The 13,652-nt window shown below is 41.8% G+C and overlaps 1 protein-coding gene across 1 annotated transcript; it reads left to right on the forward strand.

Annotated features, from left to right (window-relative positions):
- Positions 1-280: 280 nt before the first annotated feature.
- foxj1b (forkhead box J1b) lies at positions 281-2,631 on the forward strand. The gene is made up of 2 exons (XM_061708330.1): positions 281-991; positions 1,584-2,631. Exons 1-2 carry the CDS (start codon positions 413-415, stop codon positions 2,442-2,444), a joined length of 1,440 nt encoding a protein of 479 aa, XP_061564314.1. The 5' UTR covers positions 281-412; the 3' UTR covers positions 2,445-2,631.
- The last annotated feature ends 11,021 nt before the right edge of the window (positions 2,632-13,652 follow it).

Here is a 13,652-nt window from a genome sequence, read left to right on the forward strand (position 1 = left end):
ATCCCCCCTCATCCCCCCTCAACTCGAGTACTGCCCCCAACTATGAAACGGGATTTTCGCCCCTGGATCTGTCTTAAGTTCCTCCTTCCTTATTGTTTTTCCTCCAGCAGAGCTGGATGCTGCTCCACTCCCCCCGCCGCACTTGTTGCGCAGAGAGTAGATGCTGCTGCGTGATTGAGAGGAGAGACTGAGGCAACAGGTGCACACGCAGCATCTCCTCCCGCAGAGCGCAGGAGCTCGGGGTTATTCCCGTCACTTAGCTGTCTATGAGAACCATTTATCGATTGGTTGAGTTGGATCTCTCGGCCAGTCTTGATTGATTCGATTTATTTACATTTGCCCTTTGCCCCAAGGTATACACTGAACTTTAAATGCCAGTTTGAAGACCTTCTAACGCGCGCAGAAAGCCAGAATGCCGGTTTTGACCAGCCCCGACATCGCCAACAAGTTGAAGGAGAAATGTGTGTCGGTGTTCGTGGAGGAGCAGCTCAGCGGGAGTGACTCTGCCCCCCAGGACGACAGCCTCACCAGCCTGCACTGGCTGCAGAATTTCTCCATCCTCAGCGCGGACCCGGAGCGCCCCGGCGCACCCGCACCCGGAGCCGGAGCCGGAGCCGGGTGTCCGTCCTCTCAACAGCACGTCTTAGTCAAACGCCTGGGCTTCCCGAGACCCGGCACCGAGTCTCCGTCCAGCCCCCCCGCCGGGGACACCGCCGCCACCGGGATGCCGCGGTTCCTCGGCAGCCCCGTCACCTCCGGCAGCGACTACTCCGCGTCCCCGCGGTTCCCCGCGCACATCCCGGTGCAGGCGAACCCCCCGGCAGAGGTGGACTACACAACCAACCCCAAAGTCAAGCCGCCCTACTCCTACGCGTCTCTCATCTGCATGGCCATGCAGGCCAGCAAACAGCCCAAAGTGACTCTGTCCACCATCTATAACTGGATAACAGATCATTTCTGCTACTACAGACACGCGGAGCCCAGCTGGCAGGTAACCTAGACGGGATAAATCTCCCTTCATAATTTATGAGTCTGACAAATGGTGAGGCGAGGGAGGGAAGGCTGAGCAATTGACTCCGGTGTCTCCATCACGCACTGCATTTGTCAAGGAAGATGAGGCAAACAGTTTTCTTTATCCCAGTGGCAAAACAGACACCATACCTGTTTATATTTTGAAATGTGAAAACTGTTAACCCCCCCCCCCTAATCTGAGGGTAGGCCTATCTATAATTTCCATCCTCCTCTGAGTGCTCATGCAGGGTTTTTGTCTGCGGGGAATGATGATTAGGTGGAGAAAGGATTGGTGTGTGTGTGTTTGTGTGTGTGCGTGTTAATGAGGGCTCCTGAGAGAGATGGCAGCTAAGCACAGCTGATCATGTTTGAAATACACAGAGCTGCCTGTTACTAGAAGGCCTCATTAGCTACATTTGCTTTTCTAAACAAACAACAATAATACCCCCAACGCCCACTCTTCTGTCTCCCTGACAAAGTGGCGTTTTCAGTTTTCGCATGGCTGACTTTAATTTGCCCATTGTGTCCATGTTAAATTTGTCTCTTTTTTTTTGTGTTTGTTCTCAACACAGAACTCCATCCGTCACAACCTGTCCCTCAACAAGTGTTTCAAGAAGGTCCCCAGACAGAAAGACGAGCCAGGAAAGGGAGGCTTCTGGCAGATTGATCCTCAGTATGCCGACATGTTCGTCAACGGCATCTTCAAACGTCGGAGGATGTCTGCTAACCACTACAGCAGCAGCAGCAGCTCTCAGAGTCAAAACAAATTCGTGCAGGGTTATCACAGCACCCAAAAAGTCTGGTCTTACCAGGGGGTTGGCGGCAAAAGGAAGAGCCTGCCCTCTAAAAGCAAGACAATGAGAGGCACGGAGTCCCCCCTGTTAGCCACAGAAGCCAACAAAGCAGACATCCTGAGGGGGGACTTTGACCTGACGTCCGTGTTTGACGACGTTCTCAGCGGGAGCTGTAGCACCTTTGAGGATTTGGACATCAACATGGCACTGAGCTCCCTGGGCTGCGAGATGGAGGTTTCGATGCAGGGGAGGCAGCATTCTGCAGGGCTGGGGAGGTGGTGCGGAGGAGGGGACGTCATGGGTCAGAGCCAGCACATAAACCACCATCAGTCCTACGCCTACTTGGACATGAGCGCTGGTCCGATGGACTGCACAGTCCACATGGGAGAGCTCCAGGTCCCCCAGCAGCTGCACCCACAGCACCCGGACCAAGACCAGCTGCTCCAGAGCCACCAACACCACCACCACCACCACCAGCATTTTGAAGAGTCCTCCGGGCTGTTCCCAGAGCAGCCAGGAGAGCAAGTGCTGCACCCGTGGGAGGAGATAAAGGAGGAGGTGCAGGCCATTCCTCTGACTTTGGATCAGGGCTTCGGCCTGTATGAGAGTTTCTTCACAGAGATGCAGCCGTGGGAATAAGCCGAGAGCTGTCTGTGACTTTTGACACCAAATCTCCTTACTCCAAATCATTTACGTTAATTGAAAATGGAAATCTCTTATTTCTGCGTTATTTCTGGGTTATTTGGCATAATAGTACCCTTAGAGCTAGAGTAACTTCTAATCATTCTCCAATGCAACTCTACATTTGTTATTTATTTTCTGTATCGAGCAAAACCTACTTTGTTACCGCAGCTAAGAGATTTTGATAAAAATCTGATTTGTTCCGATTGACTATAAAGTTTGTTAGCATTATAGTTCTTGATACAGACTTCCCTTTTTCTTTCTCAAGGTTGTCTGGTTATTTTTTAGAAAACAGTGCTTTACTTGATCACTGATGTGCACCGCTCATAAAACTTTCAAAATCAAAGAGATGGCAATAGAACATAGAGACTTATACGTGAAATCAGTTGCCGTCTCAAAAGGAGTAAAAATGGAGGTGAAGCGACCGTGTGAACAAACTGACTCTTTAAGCTGGATTTTCTGGAGTTCATATATGAGGAACTGGACTGAACTGTGGCTACTTTGAAAAAGAAAGCTGGAAAACCTAACCACCCTCCACCAACACACTCTCAACAGATACGCATGGTCACAAAGAGATTGAAAGGACTACTGTGCTACGTTAGCATTAACTTTTTTAAATAACATGCAGTGAAATTGGCCATTCAGTTCCGTTTTTTCTATGCTGTGTAATGATGAAAGATGACATTATCAAAGCTAAATGGAGGAAAACAACATAAGATATATAGTAGTATAATCGAAATCAGTCACTTATGAACATTGCTTATTAGCCAATTATTGACTAAAGTATATAGCATGAAGCTCAGCGAGATCATTCGCCATTTATCTACAGTGATGTATTGCAAAGCAAAAACAGGAGCGGGCAGAGGAAAACAGTCATGAAACTGAACATTATGCACTTTGATAGGCAGCAGTTTAGGAAACAGACACATTTTTTCTTTGATATGGTATTAAAAATTATGTTGATTTTTTTTTTGGTTGAAAAGTTTACTAACCTAAACAAAAAAAATAATGCATATTACGTAGTAATTATCAACATCTTTTAGCTCAGCACTGCAATAATTCAAACTGGCAAGTGCGTTCAGTTTCTTTTTTCAAATATATACACAAGTGAGTATTTGTTGATGATATTCTGCCAGATTTCTTGATAACAAATATGCAGTTTGTTGATGTTTCTTTTTGATTAATAAGGGGAACAGTATGTTTTGGGGTAATGAATTGTCTTTTATTCTTACAGATTACTTCTATGTAAGTGCTTTTTTAATTGTTAATTTGTATTGTTTGTTTTCATGAATCTGATCAAAAATTAGGGAAGAACAGTTGTGGAAGGATACATGAAATCAAATTTTAAAGGCCAGACATCTCCATTGTATCATATTGATTATTGTTGGGTGTTTCTTTAATCGTACCATTATATGTTCATTTGTACCTTTTTTTTAAGCTGTTTGAAAAAACAATCATACCTTATTGCAATAAATAGTGTCAATGAAGGAAGGAGCTGTAGCAAACGCCTTCACTTGAAGCATCAGAAATGAAAACACCTTGAGCTGGTGAGTGCAGCATAGCACGGTGGTCAGGTTTGGTGTTAAGAGTTGGAGTCATCTGTTTGTAATGATGAATGATCTATCATGGTTTATCATAAACAGAGCAGATAGGGCTGCACTTGCCTGGTATTTGAATCATAAAGAATAATGATAGTAAGTCACGTAGATAATATTAAAACACATGTACAGACATTTTTTACCTTTGAAGGAAGGTTTTTGCTCACTGAAGGTCATAGACGGTTTATCATGGGTCATGGTGAGCACCTACCAGAGTGGTGGAATAAGGAGGAGGAAAACTATCACAAATGGGAAATGTATATTTAGATACATATCAGATGATCAAGAAAAACTTGGTGTAGCAACATGGTTTAAGTTAAATGCTAACATCAATGAACAGTAATGAAAATTCTCCCGGACAGCTAATGTTTAGTTGTTTGGTTTAATTACCACCTTGATTTAGTTTGGTAATGTCCTTACAATTGACTTTGCAAATGTCCAACATTACAACGCAGAATTGATTTTCCTTTTAATTGTTTTTTTTAAAACTCTGTTATCAACTTTGATGCATCCGAATACATTTGGCAATAAAAACACAAATAAATATTAGTTGGCAACCTTGTCTAGCTTGGTGAAAAAGATGACCAAAAGGAGTAGAAAAAAGGAAGAAAGTGATCACAACTCACCACTCATGGTGCCGCACAGTGTTTTAAGCTAAATCCTAATATTATTGAACTTTTTCCATTCTCTTATTCATTGTTTTTTTCCATGTCATTGTAGATGCATCTAAATACATTTTTATATACACTTTGAGGACCTTTTTACAAACTGGGTGGTGAAAAAAATCAAGATGATTAGGGTTCCAGGGTGCTTTAAGCAAAAATCTAACAGTAATGACTGTTCTCACAAACAACATGGAGATGCCAAGCTCATGAAAAACCTGAATACACCCCCTTGGCTTAGTTTTGTAGCTTTCTTACGGTTGCCTTTTTTGAGTGTTTTTAATGAAGTCGGGTATGTTGTAGCTTTAGTTTTTCTTTAACATCTTAGTTTAGTAACATTTACTGTGAATATGAGCTCATGAAAAGTCACTAGAATTCATGCTGTTGGAAATGCTGATGAGTATATCTAAAATATTTTCTACAAAACCACAAAAAGGCCTTTCAATCTCTCCTGGATTGGTGGTGAAAAAGACAATTGGAGTCTCGTTTCATATTTTGGAGGTCTATCAGTTGTATATTTTAACCTGTTGGTAAATCTAGATGGAAACAACTGAGGTCTAAACATGGTCATCAACTTGAAATCAGCACATGAATATACACATTACACATTACAATTTCTGAGTTAATTGAAAATTACAACAACAAAAAACACAACATATTTATCAGCACATACTAACATTTTTGAAGCCTTAAAAGTCTCTGGATGCTATGCAGAGCAGTTGTATGTCCATATAAGTCGGAGTTATTCCTCCCAGCTCTCTTGTACGAAGTCTGGAACATCTCTTAATAAGACCTTCCGTAAACATGCCAGGTTAAGTATCAGGGGACTTCATGGCGAGACACTAAATATCTTTATGTCAATTCCCTGTAAATTGCTTCCTTGTTCTTTCCATTTTCTTATTTATTGTTTTGCACTCTCTCACCAATATTGTGGATGCTTCCAAACATATTTAGTATTGACAAAAACATATTGGTCAACAGCCTTATCCATCTTGCTTGGACACACACACACACACAGATCTACTCGATGCAGAAGTTTCTCAGAATGCCTTTTATCCAACAAGCAGAAGTAATGGGGAAAGAGAAAGTTACAGCCTCATTGTTGTGTAGCAGCATATAGTTTAAAGATGTTTACCTCAGAAAATACAGTTCTTCTAACTTGAAATTTGTGGTTAAATTCTCTTTTTCTTTTAAAAAAAAACAACCCCCATTTAGTTTTTTTTCTCCACACAAATGTACAACAAAGTTGAAATACAAAAGTATGAAAACATGAAGCAAATACATTACAGAAATGAATGGCTAGAAACATATTTACCAGATGAATCCATTGTCCATTTTGAGACTCTTTAATGTTTTTTTTTTTTTTCAAGTTAAAAAAAAATGCATAGTTTCTAAATATATGTAAGCCAGTTAGATGAGTTGTGATGAAATCAAGAACACTACTGCACCTTACTTACAGTACTTACGTATTACTTACTTACTCTCTTTCTCCTCTACTTAAGTCAAACTTGCCAAGTATGTACTACCAATCACGCAAGTCTAAAATTTGCATACTTGGTAAATTACAGCCATGTTACATGGACTGTAGTCTGTGTTGCAAATATGGATGTCCTGCAATGATGAACATTTACTGAATATGTAAATAACTGTGTGGCTGATTTAAAAGCTGTTAAGGATAAAAGTATCCCGAGTTATTTTAAATGGTGAAAATGTGCTGCTTAATGGTTCTTATTCTGAATACAGCCGTCAGCCTGAGTAATCTGTCGTAGGCTGTTTGTAGCTTTTGCTCCATTTCTCTACACAGAGTGCTGTGACCACTGTCTCTTGCAGGTAAGACTCTTACTTATAAATACTTAGCACAATCCCACTGAAAAAGAAAATAAATAAAAACCTTTCAACATACAGGATGCATGAACTAGAGCAAGGTTACTATAAAACATGTACCCTCTCGTGCTTTGCTGCAAGTTATTTCAACCTGTACCAGGATTCTGCTTGCATGCTTTATTTGAAAATGTGCTTCTCTACCTCAAATCTCTTTTTAATTGAAATTGCTGGGGGGAAAAAAAGTGGCAAAATGCGGCTTATCTCCGTCCCTCTGGCTTGTGGCCCCCAGTGGCGACAGATCATGTGTGGAGATCTCTAGAAATGGCTGGAATAACTAAAATTCCTTCAAACAGCAGGGACTTTAGCTAAATTTGAGGCCGAGGTGTTGATTACTGACCACTGTAATCCAGAAAATCACTTCAGTATTTTATATCAACTGATCTGTTGGGAGGTCACAGTTAGTTGGTGTCGGAGTGTCACAATCACTGTCCGATTTGTGTAAAGCAGCATCCATGTGCTCACACCTGCGTGTGAACGTTCAGATTTGTCTCCGTCTGTCTGGACCCTGTGTGATTCTGCTTGTGGGTGGTCACATTATACACCCATAATGTTTGTGTTGGACCACAGGTTTCTTTGTCTGCACTTGCACTGATGTGTGGGCCGCCAGCTGTGAGTCTGTGTACACGACTGTGATCGGAGCCCCGTGGTGGCCCAGATAACACTATCTCTGTGAAGCCAGGGGCCTGTGGTTCTATTCAGCGTGGTGGATGAGAGGCTGGGACTGCTCAGCATGCGGACCTTCTGAAAGAAGGAGGAACAACCCAGGCTGTCACTGTAGGCTAACCGGGCTTATAAAGCTTTATAACCTCTTCTTTGGCACTCCTCTGGGAGGCTCTGTATCACTCCGAGTATGCCTATGTTGTGTTTTTGAGCTACACAGAGGAGGCAGGGGCAACAACAGAGACATGAGGAAGTGGTTGATGGTGTTTTATTGCCATCATGGTATCCTCTGCACAGCTTCTGATTAGAACCAGGCATAAACAGGGTCAACCAGCTTTGCTAAAGAGGTGCCCCTTCCTGTGCGATATGGACCTTGGGGTTAACTCCACATCTTTTGGGTAAAGCTGATGAGCTATTCTTTGTGGAGCTATTCTTTGTTTTTCTTTGTGTTACAAAGAAAAACATGGCAGCGGGAAAAACGCCTGAAGGCTGTTTTATAGCCCCTGAGGAACCCCAGAGCATGAGTGATTGCATGCACAAAAAGAAAGAAATGTCCACATTGGTGTTTAGAGGGCAAGGCCTACACACATATCACAATGGGCATTTAGCTGGAGTCTCCCTCACCTTACTGAACTGGCAGGAAATTGTAATCTATCTCTGGTTTCCAAGCCCTCATCACATATTGATAAGAGAGAAAAGACTGGGATGATATTCATTGCTCTGACCTTCCATTAATGCCTCCCCAGACTTGTTTGACACAAGAGGAGGGGTCTAGGCAGGAAATTCACCTAAAAAGTATTTCTAAAAGGTTGCTGATTATGTATGAAATGCTAATGGAGGTTCCACTTAGATTGCCTGTTCCATTTTGAAAGGAGCTCAGGATGGGAAATTAGAATAAAAGGGATGCGGTGAACTAAGATTGGGGGGTGGGGGGTCTTCTTTTATTAAAAGGGATGATCAAGGTTTCCCCCTGTTTGCATATTGGATCATGTCTAAATGGTTATGTTCATGCATTAAGAAGAAGACAATCATTTAAATATACTAACTTAAGCATTTCCCTCTTACAGCTTTATTAGCAAATATTTTGTTTGGCAGATATGTGCAATTTCCATGAACCCACACAGTAACCCTCTAGACTGAAATGCTGTTTTGATGTGCTAATTTTATTAATCCAGGGCATATAGTGCAGACAAATGCAGGTGTGCAAATGAGGGGACACATGACAGCAACACACAAATAGAAATTACATAATATCTAGAGGTTTTTGGAGGCTAAAGCAACTCTTTTTATCCCTGTAGGGATAAACTGTGTTTTACGTTTTATTTTTCCTGTGTTTCTCTCTTTTCTCTTTCTGTGATAGTATCTCCAGAGATGTTAATCAAACTCAGGTCTGGACGTTCACGACAGAGTGCAGCATCATTGTGGTCCATGTTCATGTATTTTTCTTTTCCCTTGAGAGTATGTGAGTGCATTGAACTGATTGGGGTGCTATATAGAAAATAAACATCCCTCCATACCTGCTGGACCTCAAGGGTAAACTAAAGTAAAGTGGAAAACTGTTCTTTGGAATTTTGAATTAATTCTAAATCTTTTTAGAAACCATGGATGCTGTGTCCTTTGGGCCAAAGATGAGAGGGACTGAAAGAGACAATCTGGCTTTTTACAAGCACAACAGTTGAAAACTCAACCGTTGTCTTTGTAAAATGGTAAATTATAGTATATTACCTGGTAACATCCATGTCTGTGAGTTTGCTAATACATGACAGTACTGGAGTGACACGTAAAGTCCTACTTATGTCAGCAATAACCCATAGCTATGTTGAACACAACCAATTTTTGAATCAGGCTGTAAATATGTTAATTTCCCCTTTAGAGTTGGACCTTTTAATATGGGACTCAGTAGAGACTGACTTTGGGTTATGACACATCCCCCAGTGGTCAGTTGATGCACTGCAGTTTTTCTAACTGATGGACTTCAACCCTGAAGTTGGAAGGTTGCTGCTTTGCAGGCGCCAATGACAGTACAGTGGTATTTAAGATAAAATACGTTTTTATTCATCCCACAGTGCGGAAATTCACAAAGTATTTAATTGGTCATGAGTCTTTTTAAAGTCACGTTGGCATTTAAAACTGTGTTAAACTCTAACTCTCGACTAATAGTGCACTTGTATTTGGAAGTAGGATTTTCCAAGTCCCAAGCAGACATTTTTAACTGGAGTGGCCGCTGAAGTCATAAGTCCAACTTTGAAAGTCGGAGGAAAGTAACCTACTCACTTTCAGATCTGACTACTTCTCCCATCAACAGAATAGAAGACACACACACACACACACACACACACACACACACACACACACACACACACACACACACACACACACACACACACACACACACACACACACACACACACACACACACACACACACACACATGCCCACTGGACATGTTGCAGTGCTCTTTGTATGTGCTAATGTGCTAAATGGAGCCTGCAACGTTACTATCCACTAGGGGTGTGACGATACACTAATCTCACGATACGGTACGATACACGATATTGAGGTCACGATAACGATACGATATGATATTATAGCAGTATTTTTTTAACAACCTTGCATGAGGAACATATGACTAGAAAAAATTGTCTTTTATTTGAAAGACCCAAAATACAAAACAATGCTGTGCATTTGCCCTATTGTTACAGTTTGTAATGCTTTATAACTGTTCAAGTTTTAAAGAGAAAGCCAGGCCAACCATTTTCCACAAACTGAACTAAAAGTAAATGTCAGGTTTGCATTATGCATCTTCAGTTTCATACAAGTACAAATATTTTGCCACAAACTGAATAGTTTCTCTCATGTATGATTTGACTTTTTTCTTTATCAGAAATTTAACAACTAAAATTAAATAAATAAATACAAGTAAATAAATACATACAATTTTACATCATAAAAAAGATTGATTCATGCTCACCTTATAAGTGTAAGAGGAGATTTATTTTTGTTTAGAAGGTTATTTTGGTAATTCAGGGTTCATTATTTTATAAATATATTCTTTATAATCTGATGTAAATCAGGGACCATAATGACACTAGTCAGTTTATCTGTAGTGATTAGTCTGTTTTAGATTGGGCGGAGTGATACGCCACAGTACGGCACTAGGTGCTGTGTTGATGTTCTAAAATCCTACACTGTTGAGCGGACATTAAAGTATACTGGAACTCAGCAGAAGTTGTCCCCGTGTTTATCCTACTCACGACCCGAAAAAGGTTTAATTTAATAAGGTAAGGCTTAACTCTACACCAGACTTAAAAGTTCAGAGCTCAAAACCCTGCAAGAGTCCCGTGATGGGGACCGCAAAACGGTACTAGTTTCTTCTGAGCGGAGTAAGATTTTGGTCCGCGGGTCGAGGCGCGGTCGTATGCGCGTTACTAGTCAACACAATAGATTAATAACCCAATATCACGATACAGTTTGTCACCTCCACGACACGTATTGTGACGTTTTTGTATCGCGAAATTTCGTGGCACGATATATTGTTACACCCCTACTATCCACTAGTGATGCATACAACTGCTAGCAACGGCTAATCAAAGTTTGAAAAGGTTCTGTCCTTTAGCACCTAAATTTCCTTTGAAATATCAATAAAGTCTTGTGTCTTCATTTTCCGACTGTACAACAATAACGTGGGGAAAGTCTCGGTGCAACGTCATTCCGAGTTCCTACTTCCAAGATAAATGGAACGCAACAGGCTAAAGCCAGCAGCTGTGCAAGTGGTTCTCTGTGTTTATGTTCTGACATGAAAGTAGTATCTGCAATAACTTTTTTAGATTTTTTTTTTGAACTTATGTATGTTTTTTGAATATAGATTAAAGAATGAATTAACAATGACTATGTCCTAATTTACCGGTGCTCAGCGAAAGATGCTTGCTGTTGTGCACCTGATGAAGTTCATCTTTTAAAAGAGCCCATTCTTAATTGAGCTATAAAACTACTCATGCTAAATGATAGTTACTGGAGAGCTGGAGGTTTCCAACCAAGATATTATCATTGAATAATAGAGCAATCTCTTTACCGCAGTACACTTCTCTGACTAGCATGTGTGCATCTTGGCATCCAGAACTTTGCCAGTGAAAGACATTCTTGCCCTGTGGCTTTGGTCTCTGTGGTCGCAGGGAGCGGCTGATTGTCTCACAGTCAGACGGGAGGAGTGTGCACAGCTGCCCCCCCACACCCCCGACACACACACACACACACACACACACACACACACACACACACACACACACACACACACACACACACACACACACACACACACACACACACACACACACACACACACACACAAACTACTCCCGCACACTGATACAACTGCAAGAACCCTCACTTGCTCATACACTCGTGCCCACACACAGTGCGCTAGCCAGAGGGCAGCGTGTCAGGTGGGTGAGCATTGAGGAGACTGTGGAGAACGTGCCAGGGCATTGCTGGAGCGCTGCCACTCTCACAGCATCAATGCTTGCGCCAAGGAGCGGAGTAGAAAACTTTTTTCTATCTGGCCTTCTGCTCTGCTTCATTTTCAGCCAAAGAACTCCTGGTAAGATTGTCATTGAACTCCAGATTTCATGGTCAAAAAAGTGTTTTGTAGTACCCTGGCAAGGTGAACTGGTTTTTTGTCCCAGAAATTATTTGTCATTGTCTGATGCACCTCTCCGTGCCAGCTGATTTTAAATGGTCTGAGTTGCTTTACCACAAAGGGCATTTATTTTACAAGTTGGAATGAATCAAAATGAGTTACACAGCCAGCCATCTGTGAAACCAGCGATTCAGTGAGAAGTCTAACTAATTCACAGTCAGATTTGTACTTTTTTTCCTCAAGGCCACTTATATGTCAACAAAGGATAAGAGGATCTACTGAAAAGCAAATAAATGTGCATAAATCATGGAAAAGATACTCTTGATACATTTCCTTGATTTATCTTTCTGCAATATATCTACCAGAGAGCATGTGTGTGTCATTCCAGCCCCATCTAAGACCTCTTGAAACCACTTCAGTGCGTCCACCACCTTCTCCTCCACACGCACACATTTCTTCCATTCGTCACCGTGTGTACCGCTGAGGGCTCTTATTTGATTAGCTGCGATTTGCTTTGTGATGCAGTAGAGCGTTCGACTCACCAGGGGAGCTGTACACAGCAAACACACACACGTACACTTTGACTGGCACATGTGGGGTTTCTCAGACATGAACACCCCCAAAGGCACATACAGGATACATGCACATAAGTGCATTTGAATTCCACATCACCCCAGCCTTGTCTACTTCCTCTAAGTGTGCACTGAAGTGGTGAACAATGTGTTCATGTTGTGCAGCTCTCCGGTCTCAATAGGAATAACCAATACTAATGAATCTCCCAACATGTGTTCAGACATGTGAGTGTCCCATATATTAGTGTAAACGCCTTCTTTACCTGTGACTCACCAGCATCTTTTTACCAACCATGACCTCATTCCAGTCTCAACACATTACCTCTGATCGCATAAGGCTGACACTGGAAGGACATCCTATCCATCTGGCTTTAGCTCGCCAGCCCTTCAATAATGCATTCGGGGTCAATGATGATGGGAGTCCGTGTCTTTGGGAGATTTGTGCTAAGGACTCGTCACAGCCTGTGACCGTGTAAATGATTCAAATGAGGTCAACATAGTGTTTTAGTCACGGCAAGCTGCTGCAACAGTTTCTGTACAGACCAGAAGGTTTTAGAATCAAGTAAAAATGTGCAATCTCATTTCATCCAAATTTTTGAAGGGAAACCTCTATAAACAGACATCGGTGCAAAAGACAAGATTCCTCAAGACTTGGAGAAGGTTTCTGTTTGTAGTCCAAACAAAAATTTTGAGAAAATTAAATGCTACTATACTCTAGTATTGTAAACTGCTCACTCACACACTGGACATTTTCTTGGAAGTACCAACCTTTCAGACCCTTATCATATACTGTAGATTGTGCAATACTCCATATAGAGGGAATGCGCATGACGTCACAGATGAGACTTCACAGCGGGTTACGCCAACTGAGTGGCAGAAAGACTGAGTGTCAGAAAGACTGAGAGTGGCAGCGTAGACTTTCAGTTTGAGCAACTGGAAAACATCTAAAATGGGAAAGAGCTGTTGTGGGATCGACTGTACTCACAGATTTAGCAAGAAATCGGAGTTATCGTTTTACAGACTGCCGAAAAATAAGCTTAAGAGAGACCAATGGATCGCTGCAATTCTCAGAAACAACTGGATTCCAGGCACCGAAACGTGGATTTGCGGTTCCCAATTTTGTATCAGGTAATGTTGGATTTTTCGGTAGCTAA

This window comes from Cololabis saira, chromosome 19, assembly GCF_033807715.1.
Source record: "Cololabis saira isolate AMF1-May2022 chromosome 19, fColSai1.1, whole genome shotgun sequence".
Taxonomy (NCBI): domain Eukaryota; kingdom Metazoa; phylum Chordata; class Actinopteri; order Beloniformes; family Belonidae; genus Cololabis; species Cololabis saira.

Excerpts from the sequence above, each read along its gene's own strand:
- foxj1b (XM_061708330.1), top strand. The coding sequence starts at position 413 with ATGCCGGTTTTGACCAGCCCCGACATCGCCAACAAGTTGAAGGAGAAA. Across the intron at positions 992-1,583 it reads ACGCGGAGCCCAGCTGGCAG|AACTCCATCCGTCACAACCT; the intron begins GTAACCTAGACG and ends TTCTCAACACAG.